The sequence below is a fragment of the Mesoplodon densirostris genome, chromosome 15, assembly GCF_025265405.1.
Source record: "Mesoplodon densirostris isolate mMesDen1 chromosome 15, mMesDen1 primary haplotype, whole genome shotgun sequence".
NCBI lineage: Eukaryota > Metazoa > Chordata > Mammalia > Artiodactyla > Ziphiidae > Mesoplodon > Mesoplodon densirostris.
This window is the reverse complement of record NC_082675.1, coordinates 27,210,413-27,236,892: the sequence shown is the minus strand read 5'-3', so window position 1 is coordinate 27,236,892 and position 26,480 is coordinate 27,210,413. Positions and strand designations below refer to the sequence as shown.

The window sequence follows — 26,480 nt, the reverse complement described above, 5'->3', positions numbered from 1 at the left end:
GTCCAACACATTAGATTTTTTTTTTTTTTTCCTATCATGGATCATGCTTTTGGTGTTGTATCAAAAACTCATTGCCAGGGCTTCCCTGGTGGTGCAGTGGTTGAGAGTCCGCCTGCCAATGCAGGGGACAAGGGTTCTTGCCCCGGTCCGGGAGTATCCCACATGCCGCGGAGTGGCTGGGCCCGTGAGCCATGGCCGCTGAGCCTGTGCGTCCGGAGCCTGTGCTCCACAAAGAGGGAGGCCACAACAGTGAGAGGCCCACGTACCGCAAAAAAAAAAAAAAAAAACTCATTGCCAAACCCAAGCTCGCCTAGACTTCCTACTATGTTTTCTTCTGAGTTCTCATTTTATAGTTTTGCATTTTACACTTAGATCTATGATCCATTTTGAGTTAATGTTTGTGAAAGATGTACGGTCTGTGTCTAGATTTAGTATTTGCATGTGGACGTCCATTTGTGCCAGCACCATTTGTTGAAAGATTATTCTATGTCTTTGCCTTTATCAAAGATCAGTTGACTACATTTGTTTAGATCTATTTGGGGGTCTTTTCCTTTTCATATAAACTTTAGAATAAGTTTGTTGATACTACAGTATAAGTTCCTGGGATTTTTATTGGGATTCCATTGAATCTCTAGATCAAGTTAGGAAAAGTTGACATCTTAACAATATTGAGTCTTCCTATTCATGAACATAGAATATCTCAGTTTATTTAGATCTTTGATTTCTTTCATCAGAGTTTTGTTTCCCTCATATAAAATTTGTACATATTTTGTTATATTTCTATCAAACTATTGCTCTTTTGGCACCAGTATAAGTGGTATTGTGTTTAGAATTTCAAATACCACTTGTTCATTGCTAGTATATAGAAAAGCAATTGACATTTGTATGTTAACCTTGTATCCTGCAACCTTGGCATAATTGCTTATTAGTTACAGATTTTGTTGTTATTGATTCTTTGGAATTTTCTACAATGACATAGTGTCATCACTGATGTTTTTATTCACTGAACACAGTTTTATTCTTCCTTCCCAATCTTTATACCTTTTATTTCCTTCTCTTGTCATACTGCATTAGCTAAGTCTTCCAGTACAATGTTAACAGTAAGTTTTTTTTGTGGTTATTCTTTATCAAGTTAAGTTCTCTATTTCTAGTTTGCTAAGCTTTTATCATTAATAGATGTTTGGTTTTGTCATATGCTTTTTCTGCATCAGTTGATACGGTCATAATGCTCTTCTTTAGTGTTGTTGGATGTGGTGGCTTATGTTAATTAATTTTTGAATGTTAAATCAGTATGCCTACCTGGAATAAATCCCATTTGGTCATGGTGTATAATTCATTTTATACGTTGTTGGATTCAATTTGCTAATATTTTGTTGAGGATTTTTGAATCTTTGTTCATGAGAGATATTGGTCTGTCGTTCTTCTTTCTTGTAATCTGGTTTGGATATTAGGGTAATGCTGGCCTCATAGGAGTTAGGATTTATTTCTTCTACTTCTGTTTTCTGGAACAGATTGTGGAGAATTGGTATAATTTCTTTCTTAAATGTTTGATAGAATTCAGTAAAACTGTCTGGGTTTGGTGCTTTCTTTCTTGGAAGATTATTAATTGTTGGTTAATTTCCTTAATAGATACAGGTCTATTCAGATTATTTTTCCTTGTGTGAGTTATGTGGATTTTTTTTTTCAAAGAACTGGTCCATTTTAACTAACTTATCAAATATATGGGTATAAAGTCGTTCATAATATTCCTTTATGATCCTTTTAATGTCCAGGGATGTGATCAGTAGTGAGGGCCCCCTTTCATTTCTTTCTTTTTTTATTGATGTGTATTTGATTTACAATATTGTGTTAGTCTCACACAATATATTTTGTGTAGCAAAATCATTCAGTTATGTATTTTTCAGATTATTTTCCATTATAGGTTATTACAAGATACTGAATATAGATCCTTGTGCTATACAGTAAATCCTTGTTGCTCACCTCCCCTTTCATTTCTTTATTTTTATATAAATTATTTTATTTATTTTTGGCTGCATTGGGTCTTTGTTGCTGCACATGGGCTTTCTCTAGTGGCAGTGAGCGGGCGCTATTCTTTGTTGAGGTGCGCAGGCTTCTCATTGCGGTGGCTTCTCGTTGTGGAGCACGGGCTCTAGAGCACAGGCTCAGTAGTTGTGGCACGCAGGCTTAGTTGCTCCGCGGCATGTGGAATCTTCCTGGAGCAGGGCTTGAACCTGTGTCCCGGCATTGGCAGGCGGATTCTTAACCACTGCGCCACCAGGGAAGTTCCTCCCCTTTCATTTCTGATATTAGTAATTTGTGTCTTCTCTCTCCTTTTCTGATTAGCCTCACTATAAGTTTATCAATTTTATTGATCTTTTCAAAGAACCGACTTTTTATTTCATTGATTTTTCTCTATTTTCCCTTTTCAATTTCATTGATTTATGCTCTAATTTTTACTATTTACTTTATTCTGCTTGCTTTACATTATTTTGCTTATTATTGCATTAATATTATTATTATTTAATATTTATTATTTAATATTATTTTATTTTTTATTATTTTTATAATTAATTTTCTACTGCTTGCTCATCTTTTTCTAGTTCCTAAAGGTGAAGTTATTTCAGGTCTTTCTTTTTTTCTAATTTATGCATTCTCTGCAATAAGTTTCCCTCTAAGCACTGCTTTCACTGTATCCCATAAAATTTGACATTGTGTTTTCATTTTCATTTAATTCAATATTTTTAAATTTTCTTTTGAGACTTTTTCTCTGATCCATGTGTTATTTAGAAATGTTGTTTAATCATGAAAGATGTGTGAGTTTTCTGACTTTCTGTTATTGATGTCTACTTTAATTCTGTTGTGGTCTTGAAGCATACTTTGTATGATTTCTGTTCTTTTATATTTGTTAGAGTATGTTTTATGACCCAGAATATGGTCTATACAAGTGAATATTCCATGTGATCTTGAGAATAATGTATATTCTGCTATTGATAAATGAAGTATTTTATAAATGTCAATTAAATACAGTGAATGATGGTACTGTTCAATTAATTATGTCCTTATTGATTTTCTGTCTGCTGGATCTGTTGATTACTGATAGAGGTATATGGAAATCTCCAGCTATAATAGTGGACTTGTCTAGTTCTCCTTCCAGTTCTATCAGTTTTTCCACATGTATTTTGACACACTCTATTGTTAGATGTATGCATATTAAGGATTGCTATGTCTTCTTGGAAAATCAACCCTCTTATCATCATATAATGCCTGTCTTTTTTTTTTTTTTTTTTCTGGTACACGGGCCTCTCACTGTTTTGGCCTCTCCCATTGTGGAGCACAGGCTCCAGACGTGCAGGCTCAGTGGCCATGGCTCACGGGCCTAGCCGCTCCGCGGCATGTGGTATCTTCCCAGACCAGGGCACGAACCCATGTCCCCTCATTGGCAGGCGGACTCTCAACCACTGCGCCACCAGGGAAGCCCAATGCCTGTCTTTATTCTTGATAATTTTCCTTACTCTGGTGACTGCTTTGTCTGAGATTAATACAACTACTCCAGCTTTCTTTTACTTAGTGTTAGTGTGGCATGTCCTTCTCCATCCCTTTTTTTAAAGAGTAGACTTAGGGGCTTCCCTGGTGGCGCAGTGGTTAAGAGTCCACCTGCCGATGCAGGGGACACGGGTTTGTGCCCCAGTCCAGGAAAATCCCACATGCCGCGGAGCGGCTGGGCCCGTGAGCCATGGCCGTTGAGCCTGCGCGTCCGGAGCCTGTGCTCCGCAACGGGAGAGGCCACAGCAGTGAGAGGCCCGCGTACCGCAAAAAAAAATTAAAAAATTAAAAAATAAAAACAATAAAGAGTAGACTTATTTTTTTTGAACAGTTTAAGGTTCACAGAAAAATTGTACAGAAAGTACAGAGAGTTCTCATATAGCCCTCTGCCTTAACTGTTGACATCCCACATCTGAGTGGTACATTGGTTACAACCAATAAAACTACACAGACACATCATTGTCACCCAAAGTCCATAGTTTACATTAAGTGTTCACCTTTGGTGTTTTGCATTCTGTGGGTTTGGACAATGTATAAGGACATGTATCTACCACCATAATGGTATCATACAGCATAGTTTCACTGACCTAACAATCCTCTGCACTCTGCCTGTTCATCCTTCTCTCCTCCCAACCCCTGGCAATAACTGATATTTTTTTTACTATTTCCATAGTTTTTTGTTTTCCAGAATGTCATATAGTTGGAACCAGCCTTTTTAATTTATGTGTCTTTATATTTAAGCTGAGTTTCTTGTAGACAACATATACTTGGGTTTTCTTTTTCATTCTTTTTGTCAGTTTCTTTTAATTGGTATATTTGGAATATTTATATTTAAAGTGATTATTGATATAGTGAATTAGTATCTACCATATTCTTAACGATTTTGGTCTCCCCCTTTTTCTTCTGCCTTCTCTGGTTTTAATTGAGCATGTTTTTGGTATGATTCCATTTTCTCTCTCTTATATTATCTCTTAGCATTATCTAAGAATATCTTAGATAGTAAGATAATGTATCTCCCCCATTGTCTCTCTTAGCATGTCAACTGTACTGCTTTTTAAATTTTTTTTAGTGGGTGCCCTACAGTTTGAAATAAACATTTGTAACTAAGTACACTTTCAAATAATGTTATAATGCTGAAAGGGTAGTGCAGGTGCCTGTTAACCAAGTATTCCCAATTCTTTCTTTCCAAGACATATAACATTGCTACTGTTTATTTATTTCACTTATCATCCAATACATTGTTGCTGTTACTAGTTTGAACAAAAAGTTATCTTTCACTTTTGTGTGTGTGTGTGTGTGTGTGTGTGTGTGTGTGTGTGTGTGTGTGTGGCCTGTAGGATTTTAGTTCCCCGACTAGGGATTTTTTTTTTTAATATGATTAGGTTCTATTTTTTATTTCTTATTTAGAGAATGTGATTTGTTCTCTTTTTTTAATTAATTAATTATTTATTTATTTTGGCTGCACTGGGTCTTTGTTATGGCACTCGGGCTTCTCTAGTTGCAGCGCTTGAGCTCTAGAGCTCACGGGCTCAGTAGTTGTGGCACACGTGCTTATTGTAGTATGTGGGATCTTAGTTCCCCAACCAGGGATCAATCCCGGGCCCCCTGCATTTGGAGCAAAGAGTCCTAACCACTGGACTGCCAGGGAATTCCCAAAAAGTTATCTTTTAATTAAGAATAAGACAAATAAAAATTCTTACAGTATTTATTCTTTCTCTAGCACTTTCTTCATGCAGATCTAAGTTTCTGACCTGTATCATTTTCCTTCTCTCTGAAGAACTTCTTTTAACATTTCTTGCAAGGCAGTTCTGCTGGCAACACATTTCCTCTAGTGTCTTTTTGTTATTTTTGTCTGAGAAAACCTTTATTTCTCTTTCATTTTTGATATATAATTTCAATGGATACAGAATTCTAGGTTGGTGGGTTTGTTTTTAACACCTTATATGTTTCACTTCAGTCAGTTTTTGCTTGAACGGTTTCTGAAGAGAGGTCTGTTGTAATCTTTATTCTGCCCCTTATTAGCTGAAGTGTATTTTTCCCTCTGCTTCTCTCAAGAGTTTCTGTTTGTCTTTGGTTTACTGCAGTTTATGTTATGTGTAGGTAGGTGTGAATTTTTTCGTATTTATTCTACTTGGTGTTCTCTGAGCAGCTCAGATCTGTGGTTTGGTATCTTTCATTAATTTTGAAAAAGTCTTAGCTATTATTATTATTATTAAATTCTCTCTGCTTATATGATCCATCTGTTGTTGTGTGTTCAAATTTTTCCATTAGAGCCCTTAACATATTAATAATAGTTATTTAAAAATCCTGGCCTCATAATTCCAAAATTGCTGCCATGTCTGACTCTGGTTCTGATCCTGCTCCATCTCTAGACTGTGTTTCATTTTGGGTTTTTGTTTGATTTTGTTTTGTTTTGCCTTTTATCGTGTCTTGTAATTTTTGTTGAAACCTGGACATAATGTACTAAATAATAGGAACTGGGGGTAAAAGGTCTTTAATGTGAGGTTTTGTTTACCTGGTAAGAATTAGGTCTTGTTTACTGTCTCCTGAAGCTGCAGGTGTCAGAGGCTTCCATTTCTTCTGGTGTCCTTGCTTTTCTCTCCCTGTTTTCCTTGAGTTTCCCTAGAAACTCCTTGTTAAATGGAGACTGTGTCTTGCAGTTCTCTTAGTTGTGATCTAGTGTTCTTATTACACAGGGGCCCTGTTGATTTTGTGAGGTATTGGGGAGGAGAAGCACTCTTTAGTCGCATGATTAAGTCTCCTATGTTGTTGTTGGGCCAGAGTCCCAACTTCAAGAGAGTTTCTTAGTGCATGTGGAGGGGGGCTAGGCTGGAGTTGGTTGATTGCCCTGCCCCCAGGTCACATCATACTCAGTAAAGTAGTTTTCCTTGGGGGAAGGCTTTTGTTAAGGAGAACAGGACTCTGGGTGTGTTTCAGAGTGGTTGCTTTCCCCTTCCTCAGCCCAAAGCATATGGGAGGAGCACTCCATTCCTGATCTCCACCCATGACAACTGGTGGAGCTCCTGGAGGTAAAACTGACACAAATGTGGGTGCCCTCCTCCCTCCCTGGTGGGGCTCCAGGCGGTTTTATGTCTTCGCCTTGTCTCCAGTTGTCAGGGCAGCGGTTTCTCTGGTGGGTCTAAGGAGAGTTGTTGGTATACAGGTTTTCAGTTTTCCTCTTATTTTAAGAGTGAGAATGACGACTCCCAAGCTGTTTGCATCTTAGAGCAGAAACCAGAAGTCCTCTCCTACTTTTTAAATTTGTTAACTTTGGGGGATGAGTATGGATTTTATTGATGATCATGAAACTAGTAGTCCTGTGGAAAAGCCACGGGTGTCTGTGTTTGTGCAGGTTGAAAGAGCAGAGCCTTGTGAAGGAGCTGCGGCCCCGGGATGTCCTGGAGAGCAGCAGTGACAGCGATGAGAAGGTCCCTGTGGCCAAGCCTTCCTCACTCTCCAAGCGGAAGCTGGAGCTCGAGGTGGAAACGGTGGAGAAGAAGAAGAAAGGGCGGCCTCGGAAGGACTCACGGCTCATGCCCATGTCCCTGTCTCTGCAGGTGAGGCTGGCGGGCTGGTGCTGCCCCCGGCCCACCTCCTGAGCTCGGTGTGGGGGCCTGCATATGCCCTGGGGAAGAAGGGGGGCCCCACATGCCTCATCGGTGTGGGGACAGCTGGCGTGGACACGTATACCTCCAGAACTGCCCCGACCCACCCAGAGTCCTTGAGCCCCTCCCTGGGGTTAGCTGCCTCGTCTCTGCAGTAGGGGTCTCTGTAGCATTCATCTGCCCTCACAGAGGGTGGAAACGCCCAGGTAGTAGGCCCAGCCTCACCTCTGGTGACTCACCTTTACCTAGCACTGCCCTCCAGTGCCGGGCAGGGCTCAGGGACATCTCTGCTCTTGCAGTCCCCAGCTGCCCTGACCGCAGAGAAGGACGCCGTGTGTTTGTCTGTCCCAGCAGCTGCGCTGAAGCTGCCCATGCCGGGCCCCCAGAGAGCCTTCACCCTGCAGGTGAGCAGGCCTCCGCCTCCCTCCCTCCCGAGCCTGCACATTCTTTTTGTCCGCCTGCCCACCCCCACCCTCTGGGAGCTGTAAACCTTGAATTGTCACAGACTTGGGGCTGCTTTCAAGTGGCTCTCCATCACCTTCTGGGGGAAGTTGTGGCTGAGCAGAGCAGCCACCCAATCTTAACAAGACGGCTGGTCTCTTCTCTGGGACCCCTCACTTCCCCAGCTCCCACGCCTCTCCTTCATGGCTTTGCCCTCCATCTTCTGGGTGCCCAGCTCCTTCAAGACCTGTCCCAGGTATTCCTTCTCCTGGAAGCCTCCTCGATCTCCACTCTCGGCCGTGGGCTCAGCCCATGGGACCGTGTGGCACTGGTCTGTCTCTTGACCAGCCTGCTGGCCCATCCACTTCCCAGTGCCCAGCGTGGGGTCATCATCAGGGCCTTTCAAGGTCTCTAGTGGAGTCTTCTAACTACAGGCTTGTTCAAAACACAGATATACAGCAAGTAGTCCTTTATTCCCAGAGGCCCTCTGGCTGCTCAGCCCAGCACCCGTGCCAGGCCTTGCACACACCGTCATCTCCCACCCTCTATACCTCAGCTCAGGTTCATGTCCTCGGGAAACCGTTTAAAACCCCACATGCAGGTGGGCTGCACGCTGCCCCAGCCCAGGCTGCCCCTCAGGGCTGCCAGGGGGCAGGTGGACAGGTCCTTCTGGGTCTAAGGGTGGGGCCCCCTGGCTCTTTTCGCACAAATCCCCCTCCCAAACTCACCCAGCCCCCCTCACCCCCGGGCCTTCCTTGCGGAGTGCTGTGTGGAGCTGTTGTTGGTTTCTGGGGGCCCAGCCCCCAGCCACAGCTGACCCTCCACCCCAGCTCACCCACTATGTGGCCACACAAGTACAAACCGCTCACCTAGGTCCCACGTGGGGTATCTGTCTGTCCGCTCCCCAGACACAAAACACGAGGCTGAGCCCGTGTGGAGCTGGTGCTGAACTGCACACGTCTCCCCACGCTTTTCTGGGGACCCTCCTGTCAGTGACACTGGGCTCCAGTGTGCATGCCAAGGTGCACTGCCAAGGAGCTGGAGACCCTAAGGGCTTTCCAGACCTTTCCTCCAAGTGCCGACACAGCCTCTGTTCTGGCCAAACCTGACAGTCTTTGAAGATCCTTCAGTTAGGAGTCAGGAGACCCCTGTCCCCCTGAGCGGGCTGGGGTCCTTCTGTGCCGTGTTCTCTTGGCCGGTTGCTTGCCTTCTCTGCATCCTCCCTTGTGAGAGGAGGTGGTGGGATCTGGAGGCTTCGAGGTCTTTAGCTGTGACACCGATTCTCTGCTCCACTGCACAGAGGACAAGGTGGACACCAGCTCCTGGGACTTGCCCTGCCCTGGGGGCTGCACGTTGGGACCTCTGGCCCCCTGTCCTGCCCTGTGACCACCCCCAACCCCAGCCTGCTGTTGGCCGGCAGCTGTGTCCACCCTTGCGTGTCCTTCCCCCTGTCCGTGGCCCACGTCTGAGGCCACTGCTGCTGAAAACATTCTGTTTGCTTCTCTCCCCCAGGTGAGCTCCGACCCCTCCATGTACATCGAGGTGGAGAACGAGGTGACGGCCGTAGGGGGCATAAAGCTGAGCCGCCTGAAGTGCAGCCGGGAAGGGAAGGAATGGGAGACAGTACTCACCAGCCGGATCCTCACCGCTGCCGGCAGCTGGTAAGAGCAGGGGTCTGCACCCCACCGGCCTTTAACGTAAAGCAAGACCCTGCACTGCGCTGTGGGGCACGGGGCTGTCCTGGGAGGTGGCCTGTCTGAGGGAGGCCTACACCCAGCCTCGCTCAGGACTGAGCTGGTGCCTGAGTCATCCAAGTCACTGGGGCACCCCATGAAGGTGGCACCATCACCCCCGTGTTACAGAAGAGGAAACTGAGTCCTGGAGGGTCACCTAAGCCCCCTGGGTGTTCTAGTCGGATTCCTGAAGTCTCCATTTCCAGGCCAAGCTCTGCCTGCCTCTCTCTGACCTTGGCTGGCCTTTTCTCTGGACCCCAGGTTTTCATCCAAGGAAGTCAGCATGGATTTCTGACTGTCCTCAGAGTCCCAAGGCCAGCCCTTTCCAGATCTGCCCTTTTGGGGGAGACCTGAATTCGGTGGTCAGTCACCCAGTGTCTTTCCACCACCCCTGGAGGTGGCCCCGCACATGCTCCATCTGGAAAGAGGACCCAGGGACGTATGGCCCCAGTCGGGACTGTGTGCTCAGTACCCCTACGAGGGTCTTACAGAGCTTTCAGCTTATATGTGGTCGTTTTCATTAGGCCCGGAATCCTTTATCATGAGGCTGCATGTGAAACACTCACAAATGTCTGTGACCCTGGCCCTGAGCGAGCCAGGTGCTGGGCCTGGACGGAACCACCATTCTGTTCCTCCCTCCGTCCCCTGGGGCTCCCCCTTCGTCCCTGGTCCCAAGACAGCCGGCACGCCCCAGCTGAGAGCCAGGTGTGTCAGCACAGCCTCCCCGTGTGACCTCGAGGCTGCCGGGGAGTCCAGCCAAGTGGCCAGCCAGGCCCCAGCCCAGCGTGCAGACCTGCCCCCGGCGCCGCAGCTCCAGAGGTTCGACATCCCTGACAGTGGGCTGGCTGCAGGTGCACCCTGACCACGGGGACGAGCAGACAGAACACAGGGACCCACGGCCTCTTCCTTGGCTGACCTCGCTGTGAGCTGGCTGCCCGTGCAGACTGTAGGCGCCGGCTGGCGGCCCAGAAATGATTTGGAACAGGGCTCCGGTGGGCTGCTGGGCCGGACCTTGCTGTGCTGGCTGCACGCCTGCTCCCACTGCCTGGGGTCTGAGGCTCTGGCCTCACTCTAGGCTCGCTCTCACCCCAGGGGGCCCCACTAGGAAGGCGGAGCCTGCTTGTGCCGGGCACAGCCAAGGGACCTAGTGGGTGCTCAGAGGAGAGACACGAGACTGCGCCGACACACTCGTGGTGAAGCCCTTCTCGCTCAGGGAGCGACATGTCTCTCACCCCGGTCTCGAAGGCGTTCTGAGCACAGCTGGGTGCCCCCTGTGGGAGACACACCCTGTCGTCCCCACACTCCCCCCGGCCTGTCTGGGCAGAGGCCTCCCAGGGCCCCTCTGGCTGGTCTCAGCTAGGAGACTGTCGGGGGGGGGTGCTCTGCAGCTGCTCCTGAACAGTGAGGCCTGCTGCCTGGCTCACTGTCAGGGCCGCTGGTCCTCGGGCATGTGCTCCCTGGGGGTAGTTCCGTGTGAGCCCAGAAAAGCCTGAGCCACCGCATCGGAGAGAGGACTCCATCTCCAGGCAGAGGTCTCCAGTAGGCACCATCAGCTCTGCCGCCTGGCCTGGCTCTGTCCCTGCATCTCGGGGCCACCAGAGCTCCCAGCCCCCCTGACGCCAGCCCCCTGCTCCCCCAGTGACGTGGTGTGTGTCGCCTGTGAAAAGCGGATGCTGTCCGTGTTCTCCACCTGTGGTCGACGCCTCCTCCCTCCCATCCTGCTGCCATCCCCGATCTCCACCCTGCACTGCACCGGCTCCTACGTCATGGCCCTCACCGCCACAGCCACGCTGTCCGTCTGGTGAGAGGCAGGGCGGGAGCGGCTGTGCGGGTGCCCCTTGCTGCAGGGAGGGTCGCCCCGCCGGCACACAGGCCCTCGGGCCCGGCTGGAGGGTGAGCTGCTCCTGTCTCCCCCAGGGATGTGCACAGGCAGATAGTGGTGGTGAAGGAAGAGTCCCTACACTCCATCTTGGCAGGTGAGCCTGGCAGGGGGCCGCCCCGTCGCTGGGGTGGGGTTGGGGGCGGGCAGCTCAAATCCAGGTGTGGCACAAAGGGCTCCTCTCAGCCAAGACGGAGAGCAGGCTCTGGGGTCCCTTCTGCGTGGCTAGGGCTGCGGGAGCCATGGCACCCACTGACGGGAATACGCTGGAACCCCTTCTTGGTGTCTCCCTAGGAAGTGACATGACGGTGTCACAGATCTTGCTGACGCAGCATGGAATCCCCGTGATGAACCTGTCGGACGGGAAAGCCTACTGCTTCAACCCGTCACTGTCTGCGTGGTAAGCACGCCGCCCTGAGCCCTGTCCCGTGGAGGGTCCATCTGAGCCGGAACCCAGCACAGCCAGCAAGGGCCCCGCCTGGCCCACTTCTCCTGGGAGTCTGGCCAGAGTGGAGGCCGCAGTGCAGCCCCCATCCCTGCCGGCCCCCTGCCTCTCTGCCCTCAGACCCGTACACAGGGACGCTGTCCTTCCCCTGCACTGTTCCCTGGGGGTCACTTTGTCTGGAGCAGACATTTGAACTTTTATGATTGTAGATGAGTAGTTCCAGCCTGGCCTCCGTAGGTGCCATCAGCTTCACGGCAGCCTCATCCAGCCCTGCTGTTTTGTAGCTTAGTTGGAGCCAAGGGACACTTCCGACTGGCTTGGTGCATTAGTGGGGCTGCACTGTCACTCACCACATGTGAGGTCTGTACCTTTGCTCTGTCTATTTTGGAGTCCTTTTCTATATTGGTAAAACCTCTTTTTTTTGTTCTGCCGCGCTGCATGTCTCGCAGATCTTGGTTCCCCAACTAGGGATCGAACCTGGGCCCCCTGCATAGGAAACATGGAGTCCTAAGCAGGGAAGTCCCTGAAAAACTTCTTTGTACATCAGAGATCTTAACCCAGAGTTAGGAAGCGTGTACCTCATGTACCAGCCGATCAGAAGTTTTCACTTGCCTGCACCTTGCTCCTTCAGGCCCAAGTGTGCCGCCATCCAGCCCGTCTCTGTTAAGGGTTGCCAGACACAAGTTTATCCTCAGACTGAGATCTCGTTCTTGAGTTTAAAAAAAAAAAAACAGCAACCCTCAAGATCCCCACTCCCTGCTCTTCCAAATTGCAAAATATCGTGTATTGTATGTGATTAGTATAATAATGGAAACAAGCTGGTTATTTGAGAAGGGAAATGTGGACTCTGTAGGCACCAGGCTGTTTTTAAGTTGTGTGAAGGGTCCAGAGAATGTGAAGCACTGATGCCTGGGATGCTGTGTGAGCTCTGGGAGGCTGGACGCCGGGACTCCTCAGCTGCTTCCGAGGGCCGCAGCACATGGGCTTCCAGACAGACTAGCATCCCAGGCATACTTGCCCCCCGCCCCCAGGACCTGAGACCCAGGGCCGGAGTGTCCGAGTAAGGAGGCCCTACATGGGCATACAGGGACCTCAGCTCCCTCAGTGCCCCTTGCTGCCTGCCTCTGCTGGGCCTCCTGGTTTCCCTGAGTTCCGCTCCTGCCTTTGCCTCCCCAGGAACCTGGTTTCTGACAAGCAGGACTCCCTGGCCCAGTGTGCAGACTTCAGGAGCAGCCTGCCACCCCAGGACGCCATGCTGTGCTCGGGGCCCTTAGCCATAGTCCAGGGCCGCGCCTCCACGTAGGTGACCCGGGTGCAGGGGAGGCATCCGGCCGGCTGTGTGGACGTGGTCCCTCCGAGGCCTGCCTTCTGACTGCCTGAGCCCAGCGGCACTCACAGGGCTGGGCTGGGGCTGCTGAGGGCTGGGAGCCACACTGGGCACTGTCTCAGGGTGCACGGTCACAGCTCTGTCACTTCAAGACCTGGGCGGCAGTCTGAGGGGCTGCGGGTCATGGATCCCCATGTTGGGCTGCACTTTGGGTGGGGGCCTGGGCTGCTGGCCTGTCCCCTCGGGGGCTAGATGGGAGGTGCAGAACAGCAGGACCTGGGGGCGGTTGGGCTGCCGTGGAGTCTGATACCTGCCCCCTCCCCGCCCCAGCAGCTCAGGGAGGCAGGCAGCCCGGCTCTTCTCCGTGCCTCACATGGTGCAGCAGGAGACCACCTTGGCCTACCTGGAGAGCCAGGTCGCCGCAGCGCTCACCCTGCGCTCCAGCCACGAGTACCGCCACTGGCTCCTCCTCTACGTGCGATACCTCGTGAACGAAGGTGAGCTTCCCGGTGGTCCTACTGTCCTCCCGGGCCCCACTCAGTCCCCATCCCAATGGGACCCTCCCGAGGGCCCGAGTGTCAGGGCCCAGGTGCAGCAGCCTGGGCTCTGTCCTCCCTCCTCCCGGCTTCCCGTGGTCGCCCCCTGGGGCCCTGGCCTCCCGCTCCCAAGTCAGTGAGGTGGGCAGCCCAGCAGGTGTCCAGCCCCACCACGGGCTGAACCGAGCAGCCCCTGAGGCCACAAGGATTGGTGGCAGGAGGGTGTGGGGGCAGAGGACTCACAGACACAGGCTCAACTCCCCCTGACCTCGTTGCCCCCTCAGAGCATCAGTGGGCCTGTCCCTCTCTTTCTCCTTCCTGGAAGGGCCAACCTGCTGTCCAGCACCTCCCCTCGGCCCTCCAGCCCAGCTTTCCCCACCAGGGCTCTTACACCCATATCCCCGTCCCAGCATCCCCCTCCTCACCCCGCCCCGCTCCTTCTGTGGGTCAGCAGACAGCAGGGTGTTGGAAGACGTGACCTCCCACAGCCTCTTGATTCCCTGTGAGGCAGGCGTGGGCTCCGGCCTTGCCAGCTTCCCTCCGCTTGAGCTTGGCCTCCACGGCCGTGGCCTGGGGATGGCCCTCCCCAGCTCTCCCTGTGTCACCACGCAGCCTGGGCCTGGTCACGGAGCTGGCACCCCCACACCCTCTCCTGCCTTTCTTGCTTTGCTTTCAACTCCTCCCCTGTTTTGTTCATGATTTAGAGAAAACAAATTAAGTACGGAAAAGACAGAGAAAAACTTGCCCGACCTCTACGGGTGTAACTCGCAAAATTCGCCCATCACGTTGCCAGACCCCTCCCCCACAGACCCCAGGGATGAGTTCGGTATGGACTCATCCTGCCCAGACTTACTGAACACTCAGTGTTCCTGCAACCTTGCGCCTCTGCCAGGCACTCGGGTCACGTGTGGCCTCACCCCCGTACCCCCGGAAAGCCTGCCTCCAGCTCCTCTCTGGTTTCCTCCATCCTGGGTGTCAGTTCACTGGGGCTGCCCCCGTAGGGGACACCTCACCTCAACCTCTTGCTTCTCTTTCTCCATCTTCACGCACATATGGCCCAGGGCCCGCGCACAACTCCCCTACCCTCTCTGTCCCTCCTTCCTCCCTCGGGGGAGGAGGACTCGAGCTTCACAGGGACACCAGCTCTCCTCTAAGCGTCCTCAGGTTCCACCCTCATCACTGGCTGGTTTCCTCCATTCCCTGTGGCTTCGGCTGTCACTGATTCTGCCTCCAGCGTGGCTGGCGCTCCCCCCACCCACCGCCCCCCGGCTGTGCCGTAGCCCCACCTCCTCCGCCCAAACTCATTCCCACGCCCATCTTCTCCCGAAGGACACCACCTGACCCTGCACGTCTGCCCCCACCTCTTCTCTCCAATAGGCCCCCTCAGCCCACTCCCCTCCTCCCACAGCCCCCACATTCTCCACCCCCTTGGGGGGTCTGTCCCAGAGCTTCCACGTCTCGTCTTCCCTGGCCCAGCACACAGCAGCCACTGCGTGTGTTTCCTGGGATTGGGCGGGTGAGTCAGAGCCTCTCGCTATGGCCTCTGAGCGCTGAACTGAGACAAGGAGGCAACAAAGTGAGTGTTTGTTCTTTCTGCTTTGATGTACACAACAACTGAGCCTGTTCTTGACTTTATTTCTTTTTGTAATGTGTTCCTATTTCTGTTTTGTTTTGTTTTTTGTTTTCTGTAATTAGGGTTTGAATACCGACTCCGAGAAATATGCAAGGACTTACTGGGGCCCGTTCACTCCTCCACTGGAAGCCAATGGGAGTCAACAGTAGTAGTAAGTGCCACTTTCCTTTTTGCCACAAGAAATCTCTCCTGAAAAATAAAGGTGGAAATTGAAAAGTATGCCAAAGTGCTTTGAAATTCTTCCCTGTTACACTCTTCCAGCACACTGCCGGCATCAGAGAGAGGGCGAGTTGCCAGCCCACCCACCCTGGCAGGAGCCCTTGGCATCAGGGGCTGAGGGAGCGTCCACTCAGCCACGTGCCTGTGCTGGGAAAGCCGCTTGCCGGGGGCTGTGGATTTGTTAGTAGTGAGGCTCATAGTCCGGTCAGGAGGCAGACGTGAGCGAGTAAGCAGTTCAGTTAACAGGGCAATGATGGGTGTGCCTGGGAGAATGCGGCGGGGAGGCCTCGGAAGAGGACTTGCAGGATGAAACCCCAGGACAGGAATGAGCCTGCTGCGTGGAGACCGGGGAATGTGCTGGTAGAGGTGACAGAAGTGCAGAGGGCTTGGCCCATGGAGGCCGATGTGGTTGGAACATCGTTGGCAGAGGAGAGGGTGTGACGTGAGTCCAGAGAGGGCAGGAGGTGGATCCCTGGAACCTTGTGAGGAGCTGGGGTTTAGTCTAGGGCAGCGGGAGCCGGCAGAGGAGTTGGCGCTGATGTAGCAGAGCAGTCGGGACAAGGCAGACCTGGCAGTAGCTGAAGACAGCTTGGATCCATGTGGCAGCCACAGAGAAGGGAGAGGAAGCAGATTCAAGATGTATTTTGGAGGCAGAACCTACAAGACTGGGCAGGTGGGTGGTTGGATGTGGAGCAGGTGAGGGAAAGAGAATAATGAACATAATGAAATTGCACAGATGAGACTGTGGCTCACACAAGTGGGTAGAGTGTATTGATTGACTTCGGCAAGGAACAGGTTGGCGGGGAACTGGGGGCATGGTTCGCTCCACTGCTTCACTCAGCCGTTGGACAGCTGCCGGTGGAGCCCCACTCTGGCCAGGCGTAGCTCTGCAGCCGGCTGCAGCGAGCAAGGCTCAGGGGCCCCGCCTTCATGCAGACAGAGGCAGATTGGAGACAAATGAGCAAGTACATGTAACGTGTTGGCGGGGATGGGTCCTGTGAACACCAATGAAGAGGGCAGGGGTGTGGAGTGCTGATGGGGTGCTGTTTTACATCCAGTGATCGAGGAAGCCCTGACTGATTGACAGAGATCAGAGGAGGTAAGGGAGGAAGCCCCGCAGATATCTGGGGGAAGAACATCCAGGCAGAGGGAACAGTGAGGACAAAGGCCCTGAGGTATGAGGGCTCGAGTGTAAAAGGAGCAGCTGAGCAGAGGTGATGGGAGGGTAAAAGAGGTGAAAGATTGGAGGGTCGGTCCTGGGAGGACTCTGGAGGTCTCGGTGTGTACTTGGCCTCCATTTTTTATTTTGTTGCTGTAGATGTTAATTTAGTTGGTTACTAGAATCCTAAGTTCAAAATCAATTTTCTTTAGAGTTTTGAAGGTATTGTGCCACAGACTTTTAGCATTTGCTGCTGTTGCTAAAACTGCCGCCAGTCCGATTTCCGTTGCTTTGTAAGTTCTTTCGGGATCCTGCCTTGGTGCTTTCAAGTCTCACAAAGCTCTCGGTCTATGTCTTTCATTCATTCTGTGGACTTTACTTAGAGGCTGTCTTTGGTTATAGCTTCCCTTTCATTTCCCTCATCATCAGAGAGATAGCATGTCCTCCCTTCTTAAAATCTGCTCCATCATTTTTTATAGTTCTAATTCTCCTTGAAATTTTCATTTTAGTCTTTTGAGCACAGTAAGCTTAGTTATTTTATTTTAAAGTTGCATGTCTGATAGTCCTAGTATCAGGAGCCCTTGTGGGTCTGTCTCTATTGCCTATAAATGTTTCTACTGGTTCTCGTTCACGTTATCTTATCTCCTTAAGTGCCTGGTTATTTTCAACTGTCTGCTGGACATGGTATTTGAAAAATTACTTGTAGAAATGGCTTGAGCCTCAGGTGATGTTGCTTTTGCACAGAGCATTTTATTTGCTTCGGTGCCAACTCTTAAGCCACCCGCTCTGCAGGGTCTCAACCCGGTCAGGATGGAGGTTCTCTGGGCTGCCTGGGGACTTTTCAGGGCTGGGCACTGACTGGTGCAGGGGCTGGTTTCCTTCCAGTTTACCCTTATTCTAGGGTCGGGTCATCCCTTGGGGATACCAGCACAAAGAAGAGGTGCTTTACCAGGGACCCCCACTTTTCATGGGCCTTAGGCCCCTGCTTTGGTCCCCCGGGCTCCCAACTCTGACAGAAGCCCACTCAGCCTCTTCCTCATCAGTACATGTCCCCAAGGCCAAGGTGTCCCTCTGGATTCCTGCCTTCCCCCACCCCGGCTCAGTCCTTCACCCCAGCACATTAGCTCTTGGAGTTCTGCTTCTGCTTAACCAGCTTTGTCCCCCGTCCTCAACAGGAAGGGTGTTCTGAATTACCTGCAGTAGTCGAGCTGTTTCCCAGCACACCTCACCTCTGGGCAGCCTGACAGGCCATCTGCTTGCGGGGTGGGGGAGCACGTGTCTGACAAAGCCCTACCCTTGGCCGGGTTGTGGGGCTTCACTCTGTGCCCAGCTGCCACTCTGGGGGCCTGAGCCCAAGACGTTAGCCAGAGCTCTACATAGAGGTTCTCTGTCTCAGCCTGAAGGTGGGCACTCTAGGCCAAGATGGGGCGGGGAGCACAGGCAGGCCACCGGTTACCAGCCATGCACCCTCCTGTCCCCCTCCTTCCTGCTGTTCTTGCTGACCCCAAGCTTTGTCCAGGAGAGCCTGTGGCTCCCTTCCCAGGAGCACCATCAGTGCAGTGCTACCTGCTTTTTACCTCTGCCAGCTGCCTAAAACCACTGGTCTGCTCGGGGTCCCCAGTATCCATGACAAATGCTTTCAACTGCAGGTAAATGACACCCTGTCTAGTGGTGGCTGAAGTCGTTTTATTCTGTCCTCCAAAACAAGTCCTTTGGAGTTAAGTGGAGGTCTGTATCTCTGATTCTCTTGGCCTCTCCCTCACGTCATAAGATGGCTTTCATGTCCAATTTAAGGAAGGAAGACAGAAGGAAACCGGTACCAGTAGCATCCACCCTCTTAAAAGGAAAGCCAGCCCATGCCTCACAGCAGCCAGCAGACCACTTGGGCACCCCCACTGGGAGGGAGGCCAGGAAGGCAAGCTGTGAAGAGTATGGCAGGGAAGTCTTGGAGCAGGTCTGGACAGAGCCAACTCCTGTCTGCCACATCCCCTTCTGGCCTCAGCGCTCTTCTGAATTTATGCCTTTTTTTTTTAATACATCTTTATTGGAGTATAATTGCTTCACAATACTGTGTTAGTTTGTGTTGTACAACAAAGTGAATCAGCTATATGTATACATATATCCCCATATCCCCTCCCTCTTGAGCCTCCCTCCCACCCTCCCGATCCCATCCCTCTAGGTGGTCACAAAGCACCAAACTGATCTCCCTGTGCTATGCCGCTGCTTCCCACTAGCTATCTGTTTTACATTTGGTAGTGTATATATGTCGATGCTAGTCTCACTTCGCCCCAGCTTCCCCTCCCCGCCCCATGTCCTCAAGTCCATTCTCTATATCTGCATCTTTATTCCTGCCCTGTCACTACGTTCATCAGTACCATTTTTTTTTTTTTAGATTCCATATATATGCGTTAGCATACAGTATTTGTTTTTCTCTTTCTGGCTTACTTCACTCTGTATGACAGACTCTAGGTCCATCCACCTCACTACAAATAACTCAATTTCATTTCTTTTTATGGCTGAGTAATATTCCATTGTATATATGTGCCACATCTTCTTTATCCATTCATCTGTCAGTGGGCATTTAGGTTGCTTCCATGTCCTGGCTATTGTAAATAGTGCTGCAGTGCACATTGTGGTACATGTCTCTTTTTGAATTATGGTTTTCTCAGGGTATATGCCCAGTAGTGGGATTGCTGGGTCATATGGAAGTTCTATGTTTAGTTTTTTAAGGAACCTCCATACTGTTCTCCATAGTAGCTGTATCAATTTACATTCTCACCAATGGTGCAGGAGGGTTCCCTTTTCACCACACCCTTTCCAGCATTTATTGTTTCTAGATTTTTTGATAATGGCCATTCTGACCGGTGTGAGATGATATCTCATTGTAGTTTTGATTTTCATTTCACTAATAATTAAGTGATGTTGAGCATCTTTTCATGTGCCTCTTGGCCATCTGTATGTCTTCTTTGGTGAAATGTCTATGTAGGTCTTCCGCCCATTTTTTTTTTAATTTATTTTATTTTGGGCTGCATTGGGTCTTCATTGCTGCGTTCTGTAGTTGCGGTCACCAGGGACTACTCTTCGTTGCGGTGTGCAGGCTTCTCAGTGTAGTGGCTTCTCTTGTTGCAGAGCACAGGCTCTAGGCATGCGGGCTTTAGCAGCACGTGGGCTCAGTAGTTGTGGCGCACGGGCTTAGTTGCTCTGCTGCATGTGGGATCTTCCCGGACCGGGGCACGAACCCGTGTCCCCTGCATCAGCAGGCAGACTCTCAACCACTGCACCACCAGGGAAGCCCTATTTATATCTTCTTTAATTTCTTTCAGCAATATTTTGTAGTTTTCAGTATACTAGTCTTTCTCCTCCTTGGTTAAGTTTATTCCTAAGTATTTTGTTCTTTTGGAGCTTATTGCAAATGGAATTGTTTTCTTAATTTCTTTTCCAGATTGTTGGTTGGCAGTATATAAAAACGCAGCTGATTTTTGTGTGTTGCTTTCATATTCTGCACACTTGCTGTATTCATTTATTAGTTCTAATGGGTTTTTTTGCGGAATCTTTAGGGTTTTCTACATATAAGATTATGTTGTCTGCAAACAAATAAGTTTACTTCTTCCTTTCAAATTTGCGTGTCTTTTATTTCTTTTTCTTGCCTCATTGTTCTGGCTAGGACTTTTTAGTATTATGTTGAATAGAAGTGAAAGTGGGGCATCCTTGCCTTGTTCCTGACCTTAGAGCAAAAGCTTTCAGTCTTTTAACACTGAGCATGATACTAGCTGTGGGCTTTTCATATATGGCCTTAATTTTATTGAGATAGTTTCCTCCTATTACCAGTTTGTTGATTGTTTTAGTAGTGAAGGAGTGTTGAATTTTGTCAAATGCTTTTTCTGCATCAATTGAGATGATCTTCTGGGATTTTTTTTTCTTCATTCTATTAATGTGGTGTATTACATTGATTGATTTTAGTTTCTTAAACCACCCTTGCATTCCAGGAGTAAATCACACTTTGTCATAGTATATAAGCCTTTCCATTTGCTGTGAAATTCTGTTTGCTAGTACCAGTACTGGTACCAGTCCGCAGCCTGTTAGGAACCAGGTCGCACAGCAGGAAATGAGTGGCGGGCAAGCGAGTGAAGCTTCATCTGCTGCTCCCCATCACTCCCCATCGCTCACATTACTTCCTGAACCATCGCTCACATTACTGCCTGAACCATCCCCCCATCATTCCCATTACCACCTGAACTGTTGCTTGCATTACACCTGAACCATCCCCCCATCACTCCCATTACTGCATGAACTGTTGCTTGCATTACCACCTGAACCATCCCCCCATCATTTGCATTACCGCCTGAACCACCTCCCCCATCACTTGCATTACTGCCTGAACAATCCCCCCCATCGCTCGCATTACCTCCTGAACCATCGCTCGCACTACCGCCTGAACCATCCCCCCATCACTCCCATTACCTTCCTGAACCATTGCTTGCATTGCCTCCTGAACCATCCCTCCCATCACTCCCATTACCACCTGAACCACCCCCCCATCACTTGTATTACCACCTGAACCATCTCCCGCATCACTTGCATTACCTCCTGAACCATGCCCCCCGCCACCACTCACATTACTTCCTGAACCATTGCTTGCATTACCACCTGAACCATCCCCCCCATCACCCACATTACTTCCTGAACCATCTCCCCCATCACTTGCATTACCACCTAAACCATCCCCCCATCACTCGCATTACTGCCTGAACCATTGCTCACATTACTGCCTGAACCATCTCCCACCTCTGACCCCCGGCCCGTGGAAAAATTGTCTTCCACGAAACCTGTCCCTGGTGCCAAAAAGGTTGGGGACCACTGCAGTAGGTTTTTTGTTTGTTTTTTTTTTTTTGGTTTTTTTTTGCGATATGTGGGCCTCTCACTGTTGTGGCCTCTCCCATTGCGGAGCACAGGCTCCGGACGCACAGGCCCAGCGGCCATGGCTCACGGGCCCAGCTGCTCCGCGGCATGTGGGATCTTCCCAGACCGGGGCACAAACCCGTTTCCCCTGCATCAGCAGGTGGACTCTCAACCACTGCACCACCAGGGAAGCCCCTGCAGTAGTATTTTGTTCAGCACTCATCAGTGTTCACAAGGGACATTGGACTATTTTCTTTCCTTGTAGTGTCTTTGTCTGGCTTTCGTATCAGGATAATGCTGGTCTCATACAATGAATCTAAACATGTTCTCTTCTCTTCAGTTTTTTGAAAGAGTATGTAGAGGATTGTTGTTCATTCTTCTTTAAATTTTTGGTAAAATTCACCAGTGAAGCCATCTGGTCAGTCCTGGGCTTTTCTTTGTTGGGAGCTTTTTGATTACTGATTCAACCTCCTTGTTACTTATAGATCTGTTCACATTTGCTATTTCTTCATGATTCGGTCTTGGTAAGCTGTGTATTTCTAGGAAGTTGTCCATTTTATCTAGGTCATCCTGTTTGTTGGTGTACAGTTGTTCATAGTATTCTCTTATTTATACTCCTTTTATTTTTGTGGCATCAGTTGCAGTGTCCCTATTTCACTTCTGATTTTCATTATTTGAGTCTTCTGTTTTTCTTAGTCCATGTAGCTAAATGCTTGTCAATTTTGATGCTCTTTTCAAGGAATTCATTTTTGGTTTTATTATTTTCTCTATAGTTTTTCTGTTCTCCATTTTACTTAATTTCTGATATGTATGATTTTCTTCTGCTTGTTTGGGGTTTAGTTTGCTTTTATTTTTCTAGTTTTGTTAAATGCAATGTTCTGTTATTAATTTGATTTCTGAATCTTTCTTTGTAGATTGTTATAGCTATAAATTTCTCTCTAGCCAGTGCTTTTGCTGCATTCCAGTATGTTGTGTTTTAATTTTCATTTGTCCCTAGATATTTTTTAATTTCCCTTGTAATTTCTTCTTTGAATCATTGATTGTTTAACAGTGTGTTAATTTCCACATATTTGTGTGTGTTCCAGTTTTTCTTCTGCTGTTGATTTCTAGTTTCATTCCATTGTGATTGGAAAAGACACTTTTATGATTCAGTCTTTTTAAGCTTATTGAGACTTGTTTTGTAGCCTAATATGTGGTCTGTCCTGGTGAATGTTCCACATGCACTTAAGAAAAATGTATATTCTGCTCTTGTTGGGTGGAGTGTTCTGCATATGTGTCCTTTAGGTCCAGTTGGTCTATACTGCTTTTCAGGTCCTCTATTTCTTTTTTTTTTTTTTTTTTTTGCGGTACGTGGGCCTCTCACTGTTACTGTTGTGGCCTCTCCCGTTGCGGAGCACAGGCTCCGGACGTGCAGGCTCAGTGGCCATGGCTCACGGGCCTAGCCGCTCCACGGCATGTGGGATCTTCCCAGACCGGGGCACGAACCCGCGTCCCCCGCATCGGCAGGCGGACTTTCAACCACTGCGCCACCAGGGAAGCCCCTCTCTCTATTTCTTATTGATCTTCTGTCTGGTTGTTCTATCCATTATTGAAAATAGGATATCGAAGTCTTCTGCAAATTGTAGGACTGTCTTATTTCTCCTTTCAATTCAGATAATGTTTGCACCATGTGTTTAGGAACTCTGATGTTTGGTGGGTATATGTTTATAACTGTTACATCTTCTTGGTCAATTGACCCTTTTATCATTATACAGTGTCCTGTGTCTTATAACAATTTTTGACATAAAGTCTATATTGTCTATTATTAGTATAGCCATCTCTTTTCTATTTTGCTTATTATTTACATGGGCTATCTTTTTGATTCTTTCACTTTCAACCTGTGTATATCCTCCTTTAGATCTAAGTGAGTTCCTTGTAAGCAGCATATAGTTGGATCCTGTTCTTTTATCCATTTTTTGATTAAGGAGTTTAATCCATTTTCAACATGTGCTGTATTTCCACTTATGCTATACAAGACTGCTTTTAAATTTTTTAATTTCCCTAAAAGTTTCACTCCTGCTTCTTTCCACAACCTTAGACATTCTGTTGTATTCTACCTGTATCTCTTGACCCCAGGTTCCCAAGGGTCTGCAGTTCCCCTGCAGCTTTCACATGCCACATTGCTCACCACTGCCTTTTGCAGCCTCCGTCCTGATATCTATACTATGCTACTGTTCCCATCAGTACTCTCCATTCATTTAGGTTTTCTTTAATGCCTTCCAGTAAAGTTTTTAAATTTTCAGCACATAGGCCATACGCATCATTTTTAGAATTATTCTTAGATTTTTATAATTGTGGCTATTCTGAGTGATAAGTTGTTTTATGTTTTCTGATTATTCATTGCTGCTGTACATATGCATTTGACTTTGGTATATTAATCACCAGCCATCTTTCTACACATTTCTATTATTTTTATTAATTTGTCCATTAATTGTTTTGCATTTCCTATGTGGATTAAACCATGAAGTCATCTCAAATAATCTTTTTATTTCCTATTTTCCAGTTCTAAGTTTTCTAATATTAAATTCTCCTTGATTTCCAGGATAAACTGTACTTGGTCATGAGTTGCCATCTTTTTTTTTTTTTTTTTTTTTTTGGCCATGCAGCACAGCCAAAAAAAAAAAAAAAAAACTTTATTGTGAATCTTGGTATGTCATCTTTTATAAGTAATATGTTCTTGTACTTTAGAAATTTTCTGTCTTTTATATCTGAAAATTCTGTATATTTCATTCTAATGTGTCTGGTTATCAGTTTTCCCATATATTACTTGATCAGCACTCAGTGGAGCCTTTCAACCTAAGGCCATTCGTTGTTGTTTAATTATGTGAAATATACCCATATTATTTCTTTAAATATTTCCTTCTCTCTTCTTTCTCTGTCTCCTGTGGGATCCATTATGTGGATGTTGGGCCTACCTGCTGCGCTCCACCTGCCTTTGTAGGCAACAGTACAGTTTCTCCTCTTACAGTTTCCCCTCTGCCTGCCTCCCTGCTGAGTGTGGGCTGCTCCTCCATCTGACCTCACTCTGACTTGGTCTTCAGCAGTGTCCAGTCTCCTGCTAATCCCATCTCCTTCAACCACTGTGTTGCTCAAACTTGGTATCTACACTTGGTTCTTTTCTATAATTCATCATCTTGTTACCACACTTGTTTTAACATATTGGCCCTCCTCTTCCAGTGGTCAGTGCTGTCAGTTGGTGGTTTTCCCTTTGCAGCAGCCGTGCTCCTCAAGGGTCTGTGCGGTGGAGACCCTGCGTGGCAATGCATGTTGCAGGAGGGCCCAGGCAGACATGGTGCCACCCAGGGTGGAGGAGGCATAGGCAAGAGCTGAGGGCAGAGACTCCAGGACTGTAAAACCAAGGCCAGTCACTGTCACCCAGGCACCTCCTCGCCCCTGGCCTTGACCTCAAGTCCCTGGAGCACATCCACATAAGGGAGTGGCCCCTCCAGGATAGCCGTCTGCCTGGCCCTCTGCCCTGGTAGCCTTACTTCCATCCTGCTCTGGAAGGTCAGGCTACTCTGGCCACTAACCAGTGCAATCAGAGGCCAGCGGTGACTGTGCCAGCAGACTTAGGGGACACGGAAGAGCAGAACCTACCTGGTACCCACCCTTGAACTGTGTCCCTCCCTGGGCCCTGCCACTCCACCCCATGTGCCCAAGCTCAGCTTTTTAGCTGTCCCAGGCCTCCCAGCATATAGAGAAATTGTTCTCATCCATCTATGGCTTCTCCAGGGGGTGCCCATGGGGCAGATGGGCACAAGGGTCTTTGTTGGGCCAGGGAAACCCCCCCCCAGTCTAGCTCTCCTCACTGTCAGTTGCACTCAGCTGTCACTCCTGTATCCGCAGGGTCTGCGGAAGAGGGACCTGCTGAAGGAGCTGCTGCCAGTCATCGGGCAGAACCTCCGCTTCCAGCGCCTCTTCACCGAGTGTCAGGAACAGCTCGACATCTTGAGGGACAAGTAGCCTGCCCAGCCGCAGCAAGGGCAGGGCCACACTCTCGCCAATGAGGACACACAGGTCGGCCTCTTATCTCGCTGGGCTACAGGATGAGGAGACACTGGCAGGAGGTGGGCTGTCCCGCACCAGTACCGGCCCAGCCCCTGGGCACACTTCCTGTGTCCTGGGCCTGTTTCTCCCTCAGGGGGAGCAGCTCTGCCCACAACTCGTTCCTCCCTCCAGGACCCTGGTGCAGAGCTGGGGCTCTGCCCAACTGCCCCGGGGCCAGTGAGGCAGCCCAGGCCTGCTGTCTTCAGCACGGTCCCCAGATGGATACTAGCCCTGCTACTGTAGGCGCCGTGCTGCTCCAGCTATGACGAATGAGCCATTTGTGAAAGAGAACCCTGAGACGTTAGCGTATTATGCAGTCAGTAGACTGACCTGAGACCTATGTAAAAAGAAAGCCTATTCCAACACATGGACTATTTTTGTACTAGAATTTGCTAACTTGTAATATGGAATTTTCCTTTTGGCCAATAATCAGGATTTCCCTATAAGTCACTTGGACATTGGTCACTTGTAGGAAATTTAAACTCTAATTATGACAGCTACATTGAAAAATAATTGTACTGAAATTAACTTGTCTATCTTCATTTAGTTTTAATTTTTAAATGTTTGTAAAAAGAGACTTTTTGGGGGGATGGGGCAGAGGGTGGGTGATTTCTTTTGTAAGTGTAAAATAAATGAACACGCATTGGATACCAAATGGTCCTGACTTCCCCTGCCTTTTCCTTCTAACTTCCACCTCCCTCCCCTGCACTGTGAATCCCTCGCCTTTGATGTCATCTGATCCCCCCCAGCCCCTCCATGCAAAAAGTCATTTCACGGCATGGAGTCACTTTCCTGGTCATGTAGCATCTCAGGCTGAGCTGGGCAAGCGGGCTGGCCACCATGCACCTGTCTTTTCCCAAGCCAGGTGGAGAGGTCCTTGGTTCTGTCTGTGCTGTGCTCCGGGTCCCTGATTGTGCTGGGCACCAAGGAAATCCATAAATACAGACTCGAGTTTTCTGAAGAATTATCTGGAAG

General features: G+C 48.9%; 1 protein-coding gene across 3 annotated transcripts in view; it reads left to right on the top strand.

The window, feature by feature from the left end:
* Nucleotides 1–26,094, top strand: part of LOC132502717 (protein HIRA) — a 74,723-nt gene extending 48,629 nt beyond the window's left edge. For all 3 annotated transcript variants that reach the window (XM_060118784.1, XM_060118786.1, XM_060118787.1), the window contains 10 exons: nucleotides 6,896–7,100; nucleotides 7,448–7,552; nucleotides 9,102–9,250; nucleotides 10,962–11,123; nucleotides 11,240–11,298; nucleotides 11,496–11,601; nucleotides 12,823–12,945; nucleotides 13,307–13,470; nucleotides 15,205–15,293; nucleotides 25,305–26,094. In XM_060118784.1, the coding sequence (XP_059974767.1) occupies nucleotides 6,896–7,100; nucleotides 7,448–7,552; nucleotides 9,102–9,250; nucleotides 10,962–11,123; nucleotides 11,240–11,298; nucleotides 11,496–11,601; nucleotides 12,823–12,945; nucleotides 13,307–13,470; nucleotides 15,205–15,293; nucleotides 25,305–25,421 (1,279 nt within the window). In that variant the 3' untranslated portion in view covers nucleotides 25,422–26,094. The remainder of the gene's footprint in view (nucleotides 1–6,895; nucleotides 7,101–7,447; nucleotides 7,553–9,101; nucleotides 9,251–10,961; nucleotides 11,124–11,239; nucleotides 11,299–11,495; nucleotides 11,602–12,822; nucleotides 12,946–13,306; nucleotides 13,471–15,204; nucleotides 15,294–25,304) is intronic.
* The last annotated feature ends 386 nt before the right edge of the window (nucleotides 26,095–26,480 follow it).